General features: G+C 38.9%; 1 protein-coding gene across 15 annotated transcripts in view; it reads left to right on the top strand.

The window, feature by feature from the left end:
* The window catches only part of DLG1 (discs large MAGUK scaffold protein 1), a 213,371-nt gene that overhangs the window by 106,039 nt on the left and 85,056 nt on the right, over positions 1 to 22,276 (top strand). For all 15 annotated transcript variants that reach the window (XM_004577810.4, XM_058662092.1, XM_004577809.3 and 12 more), the window contains 3 exons: positions 9,795 to 9,848; positions 19,317 to 19,367; positions 22,052 to 22,176. In XM_004577810.4, coding sequence (XP_004577867.2) covers positions 9,795 to 9,848; positions 19,317 to 19,367; positions 22,052 to 22,176 — 230 coding nt within the window. The remainder of the gene's footprint in view (positions 1 to 9,794; positions 9,849 to 19,316; positions 19,368 to 22,051; positions 22,177 to 22,276) is intronic.

Raw genomic sequence — 22,276 nt, 5'->3', positions numbered from 1 at the left:
TACTGTTGCTTACTAGTTGTGTAACTTTACACAGTTTTCTTAAGCATTGTGAGCTTCTGTTTACTCATCTGTAGGATTGAAGATGATGGTAATACTTCACTAAATGTATTTTTTATGGTGGTTGATAGCATAATTAATGTATGTGAAATATACAACACAGTGTTAGTAGTCACCCAAGGATTAGTTTTTTCAAAAGGTGAAGAAAAACATGTTTGGACTAGCAATTAAAATGCCAGTGAGCATGCCTGCATCCCATATTGGGGTAGTTCCAATACCTGTTCCCGCTTGCTGCCAAAGCAGACCTTGAGAATGCAGTAATGATGGTTCAAGTGATTGGATCTTTGCCACCCACGTGGAAGATCTGGATTGAGTTCCCAAATCCTGGCTGCAGCCCAGCATATCCTGGCTGTTGTAAACTTTTGAGGAATGCTCCTGTGGATGGAAACACTCTTTTTTTCTGCTCTCTCTCTCTCAGAGATAAGTATGGGTCTGTGGGTGTATTTTTAAATCAGTGAGATTATAAGTACATAAGAGTAAAGCTCATTACTTTGCTGTTCCTCACTCCAGGTTTTAAATACACCACAGAGACCCATGAATGATCATGTGTTCTAATTCAGTATAATGTATGTATTAAAATTAATACAACTGGTTATGTGTTTGTCTAGAAAAAATTTTTGGTAATCTACACCTTACTTGGAGGCCAGTGCTGTGGACAGGAGGTTAAGCTGCCATGTATGTTGCTGGCATCCCATATGAACATGTGTTCACATCCCAGCTTTTTCACTTTCAATCCATCTTTTTAATATTGTACTGGAAAAGCAACAGAAGATGATCCAAGTGTTTGGTCTGCTGCCACCTGTGTGGGAGACCCAGATAGAAATCCAGGCACCTTTCTTTCACCTTGCCAAACATGGACAATTGCAGCCATTTCCAGAGTGAACTAGCAGTGGGAAGATATCTTTTGCTCTCCCTTTTTCTCTCATTCTGTCTCTTTGTGTATTCCCCTCTTTCTCCATAACTCTGCATTTCAAAGAAATAGTTAAATCTTTTAAATATATAATTCAATTTAACATTTAAAATGAATATAGGGATGTGTGTTTGGTGCAGCAGTGAAGATTCCATCTGGGATGCCCATATTTCATATCCAAGTGCCTGAATTTGATTGCCTGCTTGAATTCACCCCGAGAGGCTCGCATACTTGGGTTTCTGCCACCGGGTGGAAGGCCTAAATTGAGTTCTGGGCTCTTGGCCCAGGCCTGGCTGTTGTGAACATTTGGTGAATGAACCAGCAGGTAGAAGGTGTCTCACTGTCTCTGTCATGCAGTAGTTGGGTGGGTGGGTGTGAAATAGGTAGATGAATAGCACAAATGTTTAAAAAATGAAATAGACAAAATTTCCCTTAAAGACCCATTACTTTCAGTGCATAATGTGTAATAGAAATAGAAGCAGAAAACATAAAATTTAGATTATACACCTGTCTGTATCACTTGTACAAATTACTAGATTTAAACCTTCATCTGTTAAAATGAGAGGGAACACCTACCTTACTTCAAAATTAGTTTGACAGACAAATGAGACAGGATGAACGATCGTATTTTAAGTATGTTGTCTTTCACCATTTGTAGAATACTTTATATAGTTCTTTTATATTGATTATATCACTAGAACTTAATGAAAGCCCTCTGCAAGTAGGAAGTATCATACAGAGAGGAGTGTAACCATTGGTTGCTTGAAGTTGCAGAAAGAACATAGAATTTGTACTCTGACCTGACTCTACTTCTTCCTGGCGTCACCCATTTCTAGGTGTTCGATGGTAAGGAAGTAACTGAACTTTGTAAAACCTTAGTTTTCCCATGTAGTAGATGAGTAGCAGATTCCAGTTCTTCCTATTAGAGATGAATTTCCTATTACAGATGAAACCTCATAATTTCTCTGGCACATTTATGTCCAGAAACAGGAAGTAATGATTTTTAATGCATTAATCTCTTTATGTAGAAGACAAAATGCAAAATTAAAAACCAAAGTTAGAATAATAGCTTTGAAATTAATCATTTGTTTTACTTATTTACCAAATCAGACTTTAATATTTTAGGTTCATATCTAGCTTTTAGGCTAATTTTACACAACAGTTTTTAAAATACATTTGTATCTTAAATTGTGGAGAAAGCAGAAAGTAAATTCACACACCATGGTTACACTACAGATTGAGCATCACTAATCTGAAAATCCAAAATCCTTCAAGATCCAAAACCTGCACCCTGCACCTATGTGCTGTACCTAGAGGACATCATAAGCACAAAGTTTGGTACCATGAAACTTTTATTCAAATCATTATTCTGTGTTACAGAAAATTATCTTAATGAAAACAGGCATTTAGCCTAGCAATTAAGACTTTCAACATCCAACATCAGCTACAGCTTCTTGACAATGCAGACCCTGGAAGACTGATAACCTAGTAATTGAGTTCCTATTACACACATGGAAGACCTGAGTTGCATTCTTGGCTATTATTTCCATACCTGCCCCAGCCCCTGCATTTCAGGAGTGAACCAGTAAATATGAGGTGTCTTTGTTTAAAAATAATAATTTAAACATTACTTTTATGCTATGTGTATAAGGTTTATGTGAAACAAATGAATTTTGTTTTAGGACTGGGTCCCATCCCCAAGATATTTCATTGTATATAAGCAAATCTGAATTTTTCAGAAATCTGAAATGTAAAATCCTGTGGCTGCAAAGATTTCAGATAAGGGATACTCAAGCTATACTATCTTTTATGGTTTTCTATGAATTTACCATTACTGACATCTTTATTTCATCATGGGGGTTTGAGTTACTTTTTGTTCTTTTCATTTTTATCTATAGCGTAACTCAAAGCGGCTCCAATGGTAATGAAACTCAATGTCATAACTTCTTTATCATTTTTTTCTTTTTTAAAAAATATATGAATCTATAGTACTATGTCTTTTTTATTTTTAGAGATTTCTTTACTGAGGCAGGTGTGGGAGATCAAGCGCTAATCCTTCCTGTCCACGCAAGCACCAGCATCCCTTATTGGCACCAGTTCTAGTCTCCACAGCTCCACTTCCCATCCAGCTCCCTGCATATGGCCTGGGAAAGCAGTAGAGGACGGCCCAAGTTCTTGGGACACTACATACATGTGGGAAACCTGGAGGAAGCTCATGGCCCCTCCTGCAGATTAGCTCAGCTGCAGGTGTTGCAGGCATTTGGAGAGTGAACCAGCAGATGGAAGATCTCTCTGTGTGTCTTCTCTCTGTAAATCTGAATTTCATGAAAATTAAAGAAAATTTAAGATTTATTTACTTTCCATAATTTAGAAAGAGCAATCTTCTATCTGCTGGTTCACTCTCCAATGGTTGTCATGACCAGAGCTGTGGTGATCTGAAGCCAGGAGTCAGGAGCTTTCTTCAGGTCTTCCATGTAAGTGCTGGAACCCAAGACTCTTGGCCTGTTCTCTGCTTTCCCAGGCCACAAGCCGGGAGCTGGATCAGAAGTGGAGCAGCCAGGACATGAACTGGTCTCAAGCAGAGTATTAGTGTACACTGCACCAGCTTCCTTATTTTTCCTTATTAAGATGTATTTATTTTTTGAAAGAGTGACTGGAAGAGAGAGAGAGAGAGAAGAGCACTCTTCTGATCTCCTGGTTCATCTCTAAATGCGTACAGTAGCTGGAACCTGAAACAGCCAGGTTTACAGCTCTCCCACATGAGTAGCACGGACCAAGAACTTGGGCCATCAATTACTACCTTTCCAGACATGTTAGTGGGCAGTGCGATTGAAAATGGAGAAGATAGAATTCAAATCAGCACTTCGATTTGGGATACAGGAGTCCCAAGTAGTATCCCCTGTGCCAGCCTGCCACCATTTGCCTTGGCTTTGTTAAGAGTTTATTATTATTTTTTTAATTATCATTTTATTTGAAAGAGTTACAGAGAGAGAGGGACAGACAGCATGAGCAAGTGATCTTCCTTCCACTGGTTCACTCCCAAATAGCTGCAACAGCCAAGAATAAGCTGAATCAAAGCCAGGAGTTTCCTCTGCGTCTCCCACATGGGTGCAGGGATCCAAGCACTTGGGCCAACCTCTGCTGCTTTCCCAGGCCATAAACAGGGAAATGGATTCCCAGCATCTTACTGGCACCAGTTTATGATGCCAGCATTGCATGTGGCAGCTTTACTTGCCATGCCACAATGCTGGCCCTTCTTCCTCACTTTTTTGTTTGTTTGTTTGTTTGTTCAAAGATTTACTTATTTTTATTGCAAAGTCAGGTATATATATAGAGAGAAGGAGAGACAGAGAGGAAGATCTTCCATCCAATGATTCACTCGCCAAGTGACCGCAACAGCCGGTGCTGTGCCGATCTGAAGCCAGGAGCCAGGAACTTCCTCCAGGTCTCCCACATGGGTGCAGGGTCCCAAGCCTTTGGGCCATCCTTGACTGCTTTCCTAGGCCACAAGCAGGGAGCTGGATGGGAAGCGGTGCCACTGGGATTAGAACCGGCAACCATATGAGATCCCTGTACTTGTAAGGCAAGGACTTTAGCCACTAGGCTACCACAGTGGGCTCCTTCCTCACTTTTGAATAACTAGTTTTGCCAGATAAAAGATTTTGACTTTTTTTTTCTTTTAACATTTTCAGTATATTCCCCATGCTGTCTTTGAGCTTCCAGTGTTTCTGGTGAGACACCTAAGAATAATATTGCTGAGCATCCCTTGCACAGTTTAAGTCACTTCACTTGCTAATATAAAAAAAGCTCCATTTGTTTTTGGCCTGTGGATGTTTTGTTTTGTTTTTTTAACGTGTCTCAATATAAGTCTCCAACTTTATCCTACTTGGAAGTCCTTGAGCTTCTTGGATGTTTTCATTCATACATTTCATCAAAATTTGTAAATTTGGGCTCTTTCTCCACATATTCTTTCTGCTCCCTTGGTTACAGCAGACCATAGTAACAGTATGTTGAGTTTTGCCCCTCAGATACTACGTGGACAGCCTAGGTGACACCACTATAAAATTTAAATGGTATCACAAGTCTTCTAATAAGATCAGGCATACTAACAAAACTCCTTGAAAGCTGACTCCTAAAGTTTATGTAAAGAATCTAGCTCGAGCTCCTCTGTGATTTTTCAATATAAAAAGTTGTTCTTCTCCCACTGTTAAGGGATCCATGTACTGAGAGCTGAGACACCAAGGCATTTTACAGGAAGCAGTTGTTACTGTTGCAGTGCTGGCACAAGGCTTAGTTAGTCAGGTTCCTATTCAAAATGACTGCGCCTTAAACAAAAAGGGCACTCGCTTCTGAGTCTCTTTAGCTTCTTAGGTCCGCATGTGCAGTTACACGTTTTGATGGATGTGTTAATACTGCGTGTGGGTTGGGAATGGATGCATGCAAGTGTAGTTTCTGGTAAGGTTTAGCTGGTTTCCTTTGACGCACCTGGTTTTCCTTCCACACACACACTGAGCTGCATGCTCCTTTGGCATTTGGTAACACCATTACTCTATGCAGAAGCACATGATTGCATCTCTGACATTGGACAGGCTTCTACGACACCATCCTGGCAGACGAGTCTTAATTACATCATCACACTAGACCTCATGTCCGCCTTGAGCTGGAATGCTGTATTTAAGTTTCCTTAGTAAACTCTTTTTCTAATTTGAAGCTTCCTTTGTTGTGCTTCAGTCTCAGAATTCCTTCTCATTTTTACACTTTACACACACCATCAAGCTTCAGACCCTTTTCTCTCTCTCACTTTTTTTTTTTAAGATTTTTTTTTTTTTATTTGGAAAGGCAGGTAAACAGAGAGAAGGAGAAACAGAGGAAGATCTTCCCTCCGATGATTCACTCCACAAGTGGCCTCAACAGCCAAAGCTGTGCTGATTTGGAGCCTTTAGCCTGGAGCCTCATGCGAGTCTCCCACACGGGTGCAGAGTCCCAAACCTTTGGGCAGTCCTCGACTGCTTTCCCAGGCCAAAAGCAGGGAACTGGATGGGAATTGGGGCTGTCAGGATTAGAACTGGCGCATGCAAGTTGAGGACTTTAGCCGCTAGGCTACCACACCGGGCCCACTCTCAGTTATGGGATTCCCACAAACCATGTGTTGGTTTTCTTGATTATGTCCAAGGTGTTGGGGGATGTGGGGTGCAGACCTTAGACTTGGGTTTTTTTTTTTTTTCGTTTGTTTGTTTCACTCTTTCTCAGACTCAGTTTCTGTTATACTAGCTTTAATTTTATGAATTCTTTGAGTATCCAAATCTGTCATTCCTGCCAGTGTTGGTTTTTTGGGGTTTTTTTTTTGTTTTTTTTTTTAATGTCTGTTTTCGTTTCTTCATTTTATCGCTCCAGGATTTCTTCTTAGGTACGTTGTTGAGGCTCAGCGTTAAATTTGGGGAGTGTATGTTTTTCCCTGCACGTGCAGTTACCTTCTAATTTCCTTGTATTTGTAATTACTTTTGACATGTTAATAGTCTTCAGTGTCTGACACCCAAAAGGTGAAAAAGAATAACTGGAAACTGGCCCCTTTAAGTGACCTTCAACCACAGCAAGGAGAGGTGCAATAGTCAGTGGCCACTTCTCTTTATGTGCACCTCTAGGTTCAGAGTTTAAGATATGGATCTCCGGTATTTGGAGGGCAGGAATTTTTTTGCCTACCTTGACTTCCTACAAATTATATGTTAAATATTTCATGAGCATTTCACAGCTGTCTTTCTAGTATTTTGGGGGCCTCATACTGTCCTCTTGGGTGAAGACAGATGCTGCTGGGTCTTCACAAGAGGAGAAAATGAGTTTCAGTAATGATTGTCATTTAGCCATAGTCAAATATCACTTAATGATTGGTACAGTGTGAGCTTGAGAGACCTGGAGCCCTAGGTCTTTGAGATACAGTGTCACTGGAAGGAGGTGCAGAAAGGGATTTTGTTTGAAATAATTTTTCATTCTGTATTTGATTATCTGTTAAGCGAAGTTGATAATTCATATTATCTATCCTGCTACCCACCGTCGTTGGTAAAAATCCTGGTGTCTCAAATTGGCCAGGTGAACTTTTGCCTTTACTTCACCTATCTGAAAGTACTAATTTGTGTGTGTGTGTGTTCTGTATCTCTTCCTTCTAAAATAGCCAGTTTTTTAGAGTTGCTGCTGGAGTAGTCAAAAGTTTGATGCTGTGGCGTTGCTTTTCTTCTGAGTTTTACAATATCTAACCCTATTCAAATTGTGCCACCCATTTAAGTCCCATTCCTACTTTTGCTAAATTGGAGCTAGAGATTACTGCTTTATCAGATTCACATATTTTTTTAATATGAGAAAATTAACATCTCTGGCTTATTTAAAAATATGTGATTTATTCCAGGACAGATATTTTATCTTCTAAAAAGATGTTTTTATTCAAAAGGTAGAAAAATGGAGAAACAGTGTTTCACTCCCAAGATGGCTCAACAATGAGGGTTGGGCCAGGCTGCAGATAGGAGCCAGGAATTTCATCTAGGTCTCCCCCATGTGTGACAGTGACCCAAGCACATCAGCCATTTTCCACTGTTCTACTAGGCCATTGAAAGAGTGCTGGATCAGAAATGCAACAGCATGAACCAGCTCCCATATGGGAAGCTGGAGTTGTAGGCAGTGGCTTTATACACTACACTGCCTCCGGCCCCATGTCATTAATTTTTTATTAGAGTAAACTACTATAAATTTGCATGATCTGTACATGTTATTGAGATATTGATACTACAATTTTGAATGTAGTTGAATGGTAAATTTACAAATACAATTTTTGATTTTCAGGTGTTTCACTAAATTATTCAAAGGAATAAGTATGACTGAACATGAAGTAGTTAGTGTATATATATGTATATGACAAATTATTACCTACTTTTTAAAACCTGCTTTAGGTTATTGTACAATTTTTTAATTATTTTTTTCTTTCTTTTTTTTTTTTGGTCATGAAACTGTTCTTAAGCATTTTATGATGATCATTCATTTTGCTGAAAATAATGTATCATTTGAACTCTGTTCACCTATTTTTGTTTGTTTATTTGAAAGGTAAAGTTACAATAAAAGAAAGAGAGGGAAGAAAAATCTTCCATCTGCTGGTTTACTCCCCAAATTGACATCAGTGGCTGGGACTGGGTCAGGTCAAAGTCGGAAAGAGCCAGAACTCCATCCGGTTCTTCCAATTGAAAGCAGGCTCCTAAGTATTGGACCATCTTGTGCTGCTTTCCCAGATGCATCAGCAGGAAGCTGGACCTGAAGGGAGCAGTCAAGACTCCAACTGGTGCTGTGATAGAGGATACTGGTGTCACAGATGATAGCTTGAGCGCACCGTGTATATTTATGACTAGCTAGTTGGAGAACTGTTAATATTAATAAGCTTACCTTCTAAAGTTTCAATAAGAATCAGATTTTTATTCTGTGAAATACTGTTGGTCTTGGTATTTTATACTAAAAATGCAGAAGAAATAATTTTGAAGGAAATTATATCACTTTTCTGTTGTTTTACATTTGTTAGTAAGTGCGTTTTATTCTTCAGTTTCACCTACATAGTAAACATTTCTGCACCAGAAAACTTTGTGATTTTCAAATAATACTTAGATTTACATTCTTTTGCCTTTGTACTGTAATAATCTGTTGTTATTCTATGAGTAGTCTAGAATAACAGTTAAGAACAAAATTGTAATGAAATAATCAGGAGCTTTTACATTCAGACATATGTTTCTAATTTTGTAGATCTTTGCAGTCTTTTTTTTTTTTTTTTAAGATTTATTTATTTTTATTGGAAAGTCAGAAATTCAGACAGGCGGAGAAACAGAGGAAGATCTTCCGTCTACTGGTTCATTCCCCACGTGGCCGCAACAGCTGGAGCTGAGCAAGTCCAAAGCCAGGAGCCTCATGCGAGTCTCCCATGCATGTGCAGGGTCCCAAAGCATTGGGCTGTCCTTTACTGCTTTCCCAGGCCAAAAGCAGGGAGCTGGATGGGAAGTGGAGCAGCTGTGATACAAACCAGGGCTCATATGGGATCCTGGCACATACAAGGCGAGGACTTTAGCCACTAAGCTACCGTGCTGCGCCCTGCAGTTAATTTTTTAGTGTGAGAGACTTCATGTTCAAATAATTCAGTGCAAAGGAGAATTTTTCTGACCAGTAAGATTGTTGGCATTATTATAGAATCCTTGAGACTGTGTTACCTAGGAAGTTGTTTGCCAGTGTTCTAAGGCCTAGTGCAATAGCTCAGTGGCTAAATTCTCACACTTAAAACCCAAGGATCTCATACAGGCGCAAGTTCGCTTCCCAGCTGCTCCACTTCCCATTCAGCTCCCAGCTTCTAACCTGGGAAAGTGAAATAGAATGGGACCCTGCACCCATCAGAAGAAGCTCCTGGCTCCTGACTTCAGATCAGCTCAGCTCTGGCCATTGTGATCACTTGGGGAGTGAACCACAGATGCAAAATCTTTCTGTCTCTCCTTTTTGTAAATCTGGATTTCCAATAAAAATAAATAAATCCTTAAAAAAAACAAATGTTCATAGATTTTTATGAGATGACTATTTTAAACTTATTTGTAAAAATTACGAATTTCTAAGATAAATTTATTTCATAAAAACAAATGTAACTTAAATACATCAATTTTTTCCTATGTAGTACTGGAAAGTGGATTAATATTTTAAAATATAAAGCTCATATACAATCATAGGTTACAAAAAATCAAATCATTTATATGTATCTTAACATTTGTGAATGTTTTGATTTTCATATTATGCTAATGTATTTGCAATTCTTTCTTTAAAGGCAAATCCTCCTCCAGTACTGGTCAACACAGAGAGCTTAGAGACACCAACTTATGTAAGTTCCATTTTTCTCCCAACATGTAGTAATTCTGTTTTTCATATTCAGATTTGATACAAAGATTATAGCATTATTTTCAATAATAAATTATTTACTTAAGACTGTAACATTTACTATGCCTATCATTGTTATAAAAATGCGGCAAATCTGTCCTGTTTTGGTCCTTTTTTTTCTTTTTGAGATGTACTTGTTTTAAAGGCAGAGTTGGAGAAATGCAGGAGATGGAAAGGAAGCTGCTAGAGGAACCTCTTCTGTCTGCTGTTCACTCCCTAAATGGCCTCAACAGCTGGGTCCAAACTGGCAGCCTGTACCTCATTCTGGGTCTTCCAAGGGGTACAGGGGCCCAAGTACTTGGACCATCCTGTACTGTTTTCCCAAGTACGTTACAGGGAGCTGGATTGGAAGTAGAGCAGCTAGGAGCTGAACTGGTGCATCACCAGTAGCTGTTGAACCCATTGTGCTACAATACTAGCCCAGGTTTCCTTTCTTATACTTTCACAATTCAAAAATCCTAAAATAGAAATTATGGTTTAATTTTGAAATTATGATTGTTAATTTTCACTAGAAGTTGTCTCTGCCCAGTGGTCACTCAACAGTATCTTATTGTCAAGCAGTGGTTTTAGAAGTCTAATTGAATGACTCAACTTGTAATGATCAAGTTTGTGCATGTTTTTATTATAATAATAAATTGTAGCCTCTTAATTTTAAATAATTAGTACTTTTCTCTAAAATTTTATTTTAAGGTCCTCTTTTCTTTACAAGTAAAAAATTTTATGATATGTTGATTCTCCAAGATCATCTCTATGGTTCAAGATTGTGTAAGTGACTAAAATGTGTACAGCTTTATTGTAAGGCTCTACAGGTAAATCATTTGGCTATAAGTCTAGAGAAATCTGTGCTTAGACTTCCTTATTCTGTCATCCTCCCATTCGTGTCTGGCAGAAGTTTTCTAATGGTAGCTGTGATTCTGCCTTGCAAACCAACTCTTTTTTTTTTTTTTTTAATTTTTTTATTGTTGACATTGTTTATGTAGTTGATGAGAAAGCCCATGAGGACTACTGACTAGAATTGGGAGGATTGAGGCATGGGGTAAGCGAGTGGACAAATGCTGCCGATTTTCCCTTGCTTCCCTTTTTTCCTGTGTCTAGGGAAGGGTGAGGGGAGAAGGGACCGCTCCCAACTGCCAAAATACATCAATACTTGGGATGGGGGATCTCCACTTGCTGTTATCTTAGAAACCCTAATGGGCACTGGTTCATGCCCCAGCAGCCCAGCTTCCCATCCACCTCCCTGCTTGATGCAGAAGCAAGGCAAGGATTTAGCCACTAGGCTATTGCACTGGGCCCCAGACTTGACTCTTGCATGTGCTAGCCAGTACAGAGTCAGAATCAGTCCATCAACCTCATCAGACTATGTACACACTGATGATTGTGGTTGCCTAGTCAATTCGGCCCCTACCACATGTCCTGTGTATGCCTACAAGTGCTGCACATCTCAACCCAGAACACCACAGACCTGGCCCTTGCACACACCAGCAGCAACTGCAGCCTAATGTGGTAACACCTAAAACCAACACCAGGCCTGCCCCAGGCCCATTTCTGCATGTACCAGTGTGTGTACAGCAGACAACTCTGCTCCATGGTACATCCCAATCGCATTCTCATATATACCTCTGGGTGATGCAGCTTAGTTGAGCCCACCTCACCAAGACCTGGTCCAGCTTGTCCTGTACCCACTTTGGCTCTTGCAAGTACCAGTAGATGCTGGAGCCTAGCCCAGTCTGGCTAGGCTAGACCTAGTCCACAGACCTAGTCCACACCCATGCCAAGGGATGCTACAGCCATGTCCAGCCAAGTTTACCACCCCCTTTCCAGCTCTCATGTTCACCAGTGGGTACCTCAGCCCAACTGGGATGTGTCCGTAGCTCACAAACCGGCCCTCTCCCAGCCACAGATCTTGCCGTTCCAGTGGTTTTCCCGACCCAGCCTACCGTAGCCCATCCCCCGACTTGCTCTTTGCCATCAGATATTGTAGCCTGTCTGACCCAACCTGCCCCCAGTCCCAACTCTCATCGCTAAATGTTGCAGCCTGTCCCTTTTCAGCCTGCCCCTATCCCTGGCTTTCATGGATACCAGTAGGTGTGATAATCTAGCTCAGCAAGGCCCACATCCCATCTTGGTTCCTTAGCATGCCAGTGTGTTACATTTTCGCCCGGCCCTACATGACCCAGCCTTTCACCCTGCACCCTGACCTGAGCCAGCCCATATACATGCCAACAAATGGAGCAGGCTTGCCCTGTCTGGCACATACCCATCCCTGACTCACGTGCTTACCAGTGGAAGCTACAACCGCCTAAGGGAGTTTTCCAAGTTCCCCCCACCATGCCCAATCCTAGATGTAGATCTCATGCATGTCAGCAGTTGCTAGCTCCCTGCCTGGAATAATTGGCTCTCTTGTCTTAACCTTGGTGTGTGCTGGTGGATGTTGCAGCCTGGTCCATCCCATACCCAATTCTTGGGAGTGCCTGCAGGTGCTGCAGCCTGGACCAACCCAGCCCATACCCAACCCCAGTTTTGGTAAATGTCCATGAGTTCCATGGTTATGCCTAACTTGGTCCATCACCACCCCTAGCCCTCGAGCAAACCAACAGGTATTGTAGTCCCACAGGGTTGAGCCAATAAATCCCCCACAGAATCTGCTCCCAAACCCAGTTCTCTTTCTTTGTTGGTTTATATCATGGCCAAGCCTATCGTGACCCATTCCCTGCCCCAACACTCACTCCCTGCTCCAACACTCACTGGTGGGTACTGTGGCCTATCTCTGTCAGTCAGGCCCTTCACCCAGCCCTAGCTTTCATGTGTGCTTATTGGTTGTGGTTGATGCCAGCTAGCTGAACTCAGGTCCCTAACATGAGCAGGTGCATTGGTCTGACCTAGAAAGGTCCTCTGGTTTCCCTCCTCCTTACTGTCCAGTCTGAGCCCCCTTGCTTATCTGCAAGTGAAGTGGCCCCGTTAGTAAATTTCCCCGTTAGTGAATTCCCCCAAAAGTCCTCCCTCATCTGCAAAATACTCCCTCAGTGGACACGGCTTCTAAACATCCCCATAACCCTTTCCCTGAGCAATCCACAGTCCCCACATTCAAAAGCGCAGGTTACCAGCCCAGGTGTTCCAGAGTGTTCCCTTGGGCCTGGTCCACTGGCATGCCATACCAATGTGTTGGCCCTAGAACCCTACCCGCCCACCCACCCGCCCAGGACCGAAGAGCATGCACAAGTCCCCGGGCCTGATTTGCTAAGTGCATGGCCGCTCTGGAGGTCGTTTCAAGTTTGGTGTTAACTACTTGATCTTTTTTTTTTTTAATTCATTAATTACATTGTATTATGTGACACAGTTTCATTGGTACTTGGATTCTCCCCATCCCTCCCCAAACCCTCCCACCATGGTGGATTCCTCCACCTTGTTGCATAACCACAGTTCAAGTTCAGTTGAGATTCCCCCATTGCAAGCATATACCAAACATAGAGTCCAGCATTTTATTGTCCAGTCAAGTTCAATGGCTTCTTAGGTCTACCCTCTCTGGTCTGAAGACAGAGCCAGCAGAGTATCATCCCGATCAATTAAAAGCTCCAACATACCATCAGCAAAAATTTACATCATTATGGAATTAATTGACATAGTAATGAGTAACCAATATGTTAAAAGTAAATGCGAGTTCTTAACCACCTTCTGTGACCACCTCATTGACATTTCAATTTTAGTTTATATACAACATATAACATACATAACATAACATGTTATACATAACATCGTATCATCTTAAATTAAGGCAAACGTGGTATTTAACCTTTTGGGATTGGCTCATTTCCCTTAGCATTATGGTTTCCAGTTTGGCCCATTTGGCCACAAAGAACTGCATTTTGTTTTTTTTAATAGCTGAGTAGTATTCCATGGAGTGGATGAACCATAGCTTGCTGATGGGCATTTTGGCTGCTTCCATGTTTTTGCAATTACTGATTGTGCTGCTATGAGCAAAGGAGTGCATGTTGGTTTCTCATAAAACAAGTGTTCTGGATATATTCCTAGGAGTGCTATTGCTGGATCATACGGTATGTTGAATTTGAGTTGTTTGAATGTTCTCCATACTGATTTCCATAGAGGCTGTACCAGCCTGCAGCCCCACCGGCAGTGGAGTAGGGTTCCGTTTTCCCCCACAACCTCGCCAACAAGTGTTGTTGGTGCTTTTATTCATGTGGGCCAGTCTTACTGGCGTTAGGTGGTTAACTACTTGATCTTAAGGAAGTAGTTTCAGTTCCCTGATTGAGATTTGTCAAGAACACTTCTTTAATCATACTTAAAGGACTTGTATTAAATGTTTGGGTAGTAATTATTCTCTTGTAGGCAAAGCAGTATTTTGTGTGGGTGAAGTAACATTAAGCTTTTAGAAGACTGAAGAATTTAATTCTGAAATTTAAAACATATTTCAGAATGGTGTTTAAACTTGTTTATTATTCCTTTGTTAATTTCCTAACCACTTAATACTGTGTGTTGATGAATAAAAATAGAAGTTTCAGCTGCAAATTTCCCTCAAATTAAGGAATTTGATATAGTAGAATATACACATGTAGAGAATTGAAAAGTAAATTTTTCTACCCCTGCTCTTACTCCTACATGTCCCATTATTGAAAGCAAAATGTATAGCATTTTAGAATGTGTACATATATCCTTCTGTAAGCATGCATATGCTAGTGTAACTAAGTGTTTTCAGTCTTCTGTCATTTAAAATCAGTACCCTAGTGATAATTTGGCATATATTTTTGAGTTTACATACAACTACATAATCAGAGTTTCTTAGAAAGTATGTTTAGATTTGATTGTTAATGCCAAATTGCACTACATAAAGTTATGTTCATTTATGCTTTAACAAAAAGTGTATCCATGCATTTTACTTCATACTGTTACCAGCACAGTGTCTTAATAAACATTTTTGCTAATATGTTAAAAACATTTTGCTTACTGTTTTAATTTTGATTTTATAATATTTGTTTACCAGCTAGACCTTAAAAAGTATTTTGGAGCCATAAAATTCACTCTTTTGAAATGTACAATTCAGTAGTTGTTAGTTTATTCAGTGTTGACCATCATCCTCACTTTCTAATTCCACTTCTAATTTCATCACCCTGTACAGAAATGCCACATACCTATTAGAAATTTCCCCACATTCTCAGCTATCCCTGGTCCCTGGAATCCACTTTGAACTCTTAAGGATTGCTAGATGTTGTACATAAATAGAATCGTAATATTTTCTGTGTCTTCATAATTCATTCTTGTATGTTCATGTTTCTAGGAATTATTCATTTCCTTTAGTTATCCAACTTGATGGCATCTAATTGCTTATAGTAGTCTCTTACGAAATATCCATTGTATTTCTGTTATATCATTTGTAATGTTTCCATTTTCATTTTTATTCTGTTTACCATAACATCATAAAGTAATATGCTTAGAATTTTGGCTAGATTTTATTCTGTTATAAGAGATAAAAAATCTGTAAACTGAAAATGAAACATTGAAGAAAGCAACAACAAATTCTTGTATTAAAAAAATTAATTATGTTGAAACATGGATATACTCAAAGCATGCTACAATTTTAGTGCAACCCTATCAGAATTCCAATGATTTTTACATAGAAATAATAAAATACACTGGGAATCACAAAAGACCACTATATAGCTAAACAAATCTTCAACAGCAATAACAAAGCTTAAGGCGTTATACTATCTCAAAATTTATTACAAAGGTATAATCAAAGTAGCATGGTACTGGCACATAAACAGACAAATACAGAAGTGGAACAAAGCAGAGAACCAAAAATAAATCTGCATGTTTATGGACAATTGATCTCTACAAAGATGCTAAGAACACACAGTGATGTAAGGACAATGTCTTCAATGAATGATATTGGAAAATGGAATAGCCATATGCAGAAGAATGAATTTTACCACTTAAAATCACCCCAAATACAAAAATCAACTCAAAATGAATAAAGCACTTTAAATGTTCTTCGTTTTGTTGATTTCCTTTGCTGTTCAGAAGAAGCTTCTTAGTTTGATGTGATCCCATTTGTTTATTTTGGCTTTGACTGCCTGTGCTTTTCTTGACTTTTCTTAGAGGTTTTTACCAAGGTCTATTTTTGTAGAGTGCTTCCTGTGTTATCTTCTAATCGTTTGATGGTTCCTGGATGCAGATTTAAGTTCTTGATCCATTTAAGCTGATTTGTATGAAAGGTGATAGGTGGAGGTCTTGCTGCTTTCTTCTGCAGGCTGTTATTCAGTTGTCCCAATAGCATTTGTTGAAAAGACCAAACTTTTTCCTTTGGTTATTTTCAGCTCTCTCTGTGAAGTTTAGTTGGCTGTACATGTGTGGGCTCACTTCTAGGTTTCTATTCTGTTCCATTGATCTCTGTTTCTGTACCAGTACCGGACTGTTTTTATTACTACAGCCTGTAGTATGTCTTTAAGTCTAGAATTGTGATTTCTCCAGCTTTATTTTTATTCTCCAGGGTAATTTTGGCTATTCATAGACTCTCATATTTCCAGATGAATTTTTGTATCGCTTCCTTATCTGGGAGAATGTCGTTGGGATTTTGATTGAAATTGTATTGAATCAAAGATGAGCAAAGGGCCCGGTGGCGTGGCCTAGCGGCTAAAGTCCTCACCTTGAAAGCCCCAGGATCCCATATGGGCGCCAGTTCTAATCCCAGCAGCTCCACTTCCCATTCAGCTCCCTGCTTGTGTCCTGGGAAAGCAGTCGAGGATGGCCCAATGCATTGGGACCCTGCACCCGCATGGGAGACCCGGAAGAGATTCCTGGTTCCCGGCATCGGATTGGCGCGCACCAGCCCGTTGCAGCTCACTTGGGGAGTGAAACATCGGATGGAAGATCTTCCCCTCTGTCTCTCCTCCTCTCTGTATATCGGCTTTCCAATAATAATAAAAATCTTTTTTTAAAAAAAAAAGATGAGCAAAAAAGAAGAGCTTTTTAAATAAAATCTAAAGGAATAATGATTTGTTAGAAATAAAAGTAGGGTCCAGTGTGATAGCCTAGTGGCTGAAGTGGTCGCCTTGCATGAGCTGGGATCCCATATGGCCCCGGTTCTAATCCCGGTGACCCCGCTTCCCATCCAGCTCCTTGCTTGTGGCCTGGGAATGCAATCAAGGACGGCGCAGCTCCAGCCGCTGTGGCCATTTGGGGAGTGTATCAACAGATGGAAGATCTTCCTCTCTGTCTCTCCTCCTTTCTAGATATCTGACTTCACAATAGAATTAAATAAATACTAAAAAAAAAAAAGACTCTTAAAGTTTTAGCAAATCTGAGCAAAACCATTAAAATGAAAAAATGGCAATAATTGCAAATAATTTTATTTTTATTCATAAAAGACACTTGTGCCAAAGTTGACAAAATGGACATTTGTATAACCCTCTTGTACTCTAGATGGACAGAAATCATACATTAAAAAAGGCTTTCCTAACACTGTCTCCAAAATGAAAATGTATTCAGGTGAGCAAAAAGAGGGAGCAGTAGAATAGCAGGGTTTGACTCCAGGGTACACGAGAAATAACAACCCAGACAAGGATGGGTTTCAAGAAGGCCTCCAAGGGAAAGTCTTAAGCCCCTATACTTGTTTTAAGATTTATATTCTCATAAAGAAGAAATGAAAATAGTTTACTTAGGTTTTATTCTTCTTTTTAAATTATGTTTCATTCCGTAACAAGCCATCCTAAAACCTTGTGGCTTAAAAGAAAAATTCATCATCTCATATTTTTCTGTATCATTCCGCTTTATGTATTATTGACCGGGGCATTGAAAAAGAATAGAAAATCCAAAATAGCATCATTCACACATGCAACTGGAGCTTCTTCCTTTGATTCTCCCAATAGTCTTAAGTTTCCTGTCATTACATCTGCTAAGAACATACATTCTGCGACCAAGTGAAAACATAGTGAGGTGCCATATGACCTGACCTTACAAACCACACTGCATCATTGATACCACATTACTTATATCCCGGTTACAGGACTTAGCTCAGTCTGAGTGGAGTGTGGAGAGGCAGGACGGCCTCATGAGGGTATCGTGATTTAGTCATATTGATGAGAATGTGTGGGAAAGAAGATGTGAATTGTTTTAGAAGTGTAAATCCTAATTGCCTTTGGTCCAGCCTCAGGTCACTAAACATTTTAAAGCAAAGATTTCAGCATGATTTAATCTGATTGAGGGACCATTTTGCCTTTCACTGCCTCGGCTCTCTGTTGGAGTTACTTCATTCAATAGAGAGTAAGAAATAAATTGGAGGAAAAAGGGACCATGCCTGGTTTCTAACATGTGAACAAGATCTTGAATAGCAAATCTGATTTGGACATGAAATGCGTGTAAGGAAGTTGTGATAATGGTAGCATATAAATCCAGCAGAAGTGGGAAACTGCATGATATTTAATACGAAGAGCAAGTCATTAAAATTGAGTGGTGCGGAGGCCTGTGTTGTAACATAATATGATGATAGCTGCCACCTACGCTGCTACATCCTACCCACATTCCGTAAATGTGCTGGTTCATTTTCCAGCTTCTAATCCAGCTCCTTGCTAACAGTCTGGAAAAAGCAGTAACGATGGCCCATTACCCCAGGGGAAGGATCCAGATGAAGCTTCTGGCTCTTAGATTTGGCCTGGATCCACATTAGTTGTTGCAGCCATCTGGAGAGTGAACCAGCAGGTGGAATTTCTCTCTCTTTGACTCCCTCTCTCTGCGTAACTCTTTAAAATTAGTAATTTTTTTCAAGTTCATATGTTATTTAAAGAGCATTAAGAGGTGAGAAATACATGTTGGGAAGGATGGTGGTGACTAGTGGATTCTGCTTGGTTCACAGAGAACCTCGATCACTGAGACAAGAAATTTGGAAGTTTCTGGAGAATGGGAGTTTCTCAAAGTTTTGGAGATGTATTACCAGCCTGGGATTTAAAAACAAGAATCTATTTAAAACAGAGGATTATTTGAGTACTGAGAAATACTAATCTGAGCAGTTGGGTTGTCTTCATTGACAGTGTACTGGAGTAGGATAACAAAGTTTGGATCAAAGTAACAAATGAGAATAAAATGGTGATGTTTATAAAAAAGTTAAAGTATTCATTATCAGCATGAGTCAGCAATTGATTTAAATATTTGGATCAAAGCAGCATAAAAAACTTGAATAATCTTGAAGGTTAACTGTACCTATTTTATATAAAAGTCATGATACTATGAATGTGAACTCCTTACTCACATTTGTATTCTTACATTCACTGAAAAACTTCCCTAAAGTTATTTGATTACAGTCACATTTGATGGGTTTTCATTCATAAATCATAGGAAAAGTGTGTCTTACTATTTCAGCTATTGCGTTCCAAATTTCTGAGTGAATTCTCTTTTTTCCCATTAGGTTAATGGTACTGATGCAGATTATGAGTATGAAGAAATCACACTTGAAAGGGTAAGAACTGTTAATTGTTCTGATTTGCTGTTTTAAATATACTGCTTTCATACAGAATTCAAAGGGAAATCTTTGAGAACAGGAATATGTAATATTTTCTGAGTTTAAATATCGTATAGTTAGCCATGGTGTTTTTAGAACATGTTCCCAATCTTTAGTAACTTTCCTTAAGCTTAATTTTTAATTTTATTTTTAATTTTGGTTTATAGAAAAGTTGTGAAGTTAGTACAGAGAATTCGTATCTACCAGAGTATATTTGAGCTAGTATTAATGCAGTCTATGCCTTATTAGGGTTCCTTAGATTTTATGGTCTTTCTCTTTCAGGGTCCCATTCAGAATGGTACATTACATAGAGTGACTGTATATCTCTTTGGGCTCCTCCAGACTGAGTTACTCAGTTTTTTCTTTCTTTCTTTTTTTTTAATTTGATTTTTTAAAATTCATTTATGTGTAATATAATAGTAAGATATCATTGATTTTAAATTAGTACATAGTATGTTAGCAACATGGTCACTTTTCTTTCCCTGTAAAATGGAAATGGTTCTAAAGAACAGAGACTATATCAGAAACTTACTGTACAACCTCCTCATCTAAAAATAACTGAAAGTCATAATTCAGACAGAAAAAAATTTGCTTCATATGTCTTTTCTTTAAGAATATCCACATTTAATTAGCACTGTATTTAACAATGCCATCTTTTCTAGCCAATTGTTTTCAGAAATTTCACATACTAAATTTCCATATTATTGGATATCTATAGTTTTAAGACTTAGCTTTCAGACTTGTTTATATTTGAAGACTCAGTAGATTCAGGAAAATCAAAATTGAGTGCATCTTTTACATATGTAATATGTTTTTCTTGCCACTACTTAAATATAAATTGTTCAAGTTATGTACATACTTGTTAACGTTCAGGTAACCATAGCATGAAAGTATTGAACATATTTTCAGATGATTTGTATTACTTAAAAAGGGAGAGAGAGAGATGCTTGCCACTCACCAATTCACTCCCCACAAATGTCCACAAAAACCAGGACTGGCCCAAGCTAAAGCCAGCAACTTAGAACTCAGTCTTCTACATGGATATGAGGGACCCATGTAATGAAGCTATCACCTGCTGCCTCCCATTAGCAGGAAGCTGGGTCAGAAGTGGAGCCAACAGGCATCTCAAACTTAATTTTAACCCACTGTCTGCCTTTGAACATTTGAACATGATTATTTTATCATGTCTTTATCGTTTTATTTGATTCAGTTTTCATCTTTGGACTGGTGCTTTTTGAATTCCTTTTCTTGGGACTATATTCATATTACAGTTTTCACTTGTTGAGGAACTTAATTACCCAAACAACCTGTTAACCTCCCAATCTATTGGTACTGTTTCTGAAATTCTAGTAATTTTTAGTTTCTGAGTATTTAAAAAAAGAAAAAAGGATCTGTTCTTTTGAAAAGCAATGTTAGCAGGAAAGACAGAAAGAAAGAGGTCTTGAATCCACTGGCTCAATCCCCAAATGGCTGCAACAGTGAACTAGGCGGAAGCCAGGAACCAGGAGATTCTTCCAGATCTCCATTTGGGTACAGGGCTCCATGTGTTTGGGCTGTCTCCCAGTGCTTTTCCAGCAGCATTGAGAGGGAGCTGGATCAAATGTGGAGCAGATGGAACTCATCCAGTGCCCATATGTAGGTGTCAGCTTAACCTACTACACCACAGTACTGGCCCCAATAATTTCTTACCTACAGAACTATAGGAAAAATGGTGGTAGAGTATATGTTTAAGCTGTGTAATGCTAGTAGTTAAGCAATGGGTCAAAATATATCTGCTTTTGAGTTTCATAAAAGCCAAAATTAGAACATTCTTGGAAAAATAAGCATTGATACAATATAATATTTGGATTGAATGTCCTTGAAAATTTTTTTGTAGCAGTGGAGACCTTTCTATGAGGAAAATAATCAGAAATTCAGTTTCTCCAGTTTAAAAAAAAATAACAGAGAATGGGCACTTTAGCAAAATTTACTTTGCTATTAAGAAAGCCAACCATTGTTTTAAATTGTTAGACTACAATAAAATAATAAAAAATAAAAATTCTCAGATTAGGCTTTCAGTCTGAAAAATGCCTTGGCTAAGGTTAGGTCTGTTGATTAATAAATCTGTCAGATTGCTGACAAGTATTACTTAGCAGCATAGTTTGAGCACTTGAAAATAAATTAATAGAATGAATGGGGAAAAAAACACCATTATGACTTTTTTTTTAAGACTGAAATAATATTTTTGTTTTTAAATATTCAGAGACTACCAAAAAGATACTTCACTGTATACTAGTTAAAAGAGATCTTCCCCAACAAACATGGGTGAGGGACAGTCTTTACACTTGTAGTTACACCTATATAGATGGGTGACTAAGGAAAAACTGTACATTCTTTTCAAGAAAATAGTTTATGTTGCAGCAAACTTCAGAAGTACTCATCCTGCTTATCATCACCTACTCAGCAGTAATGCCTCTGAAAAGATTTTCCATATGAGAACATTTAATGTCCATTTAATTCATACTTTTCATATTGCCCAAACCTAAACTCTTATTTACTGTACTTCCATGTTAGTACAGTTCCTGAGTCTTTTAATTAAGAGATGGGATACTATTAGTAAATGTAATTCTTACTCAGCCTCAATTTTTTTTTCTCTTCCCCAGGGAAATTCAGGGCTTGGTTTCAGTATTGCAGGGGGTACAGACAACCCGCACATTGGAGATGATTCAAGTATTTTCATTACAAAAATTATCACAGGGGGAGCAGCTGCACAAGATGGAAGATTGCGGTACATTTTTCAAATTTGTTGTCATGTTAAATTTGCTTTGTTTGAAACAAACTTGTCAAGGATAGATAATAAGTAAAGAAACCTTGTGATAACTAACAGT

Source organism: Ochotona princeps, chromosome 3 (assembly GCF_030435755.1).
Source record: "Ochotona princeps isolate mOchPri1 chromosome 3, mOchPri1.hap1, whole genome shotgun sequence".
Taxonomy (NCBI): Eukaryota; Metazoa; Chordata; class Mammalia; order Lagomorpha; family Ochotonidae; genus Ochotona; species Ochotona princeps.
The sequence above is the reverse complement of the archived record's forward strand: the minus strand, read 5'-3'. Positions and strand labels throughout refer to the sequence as shown.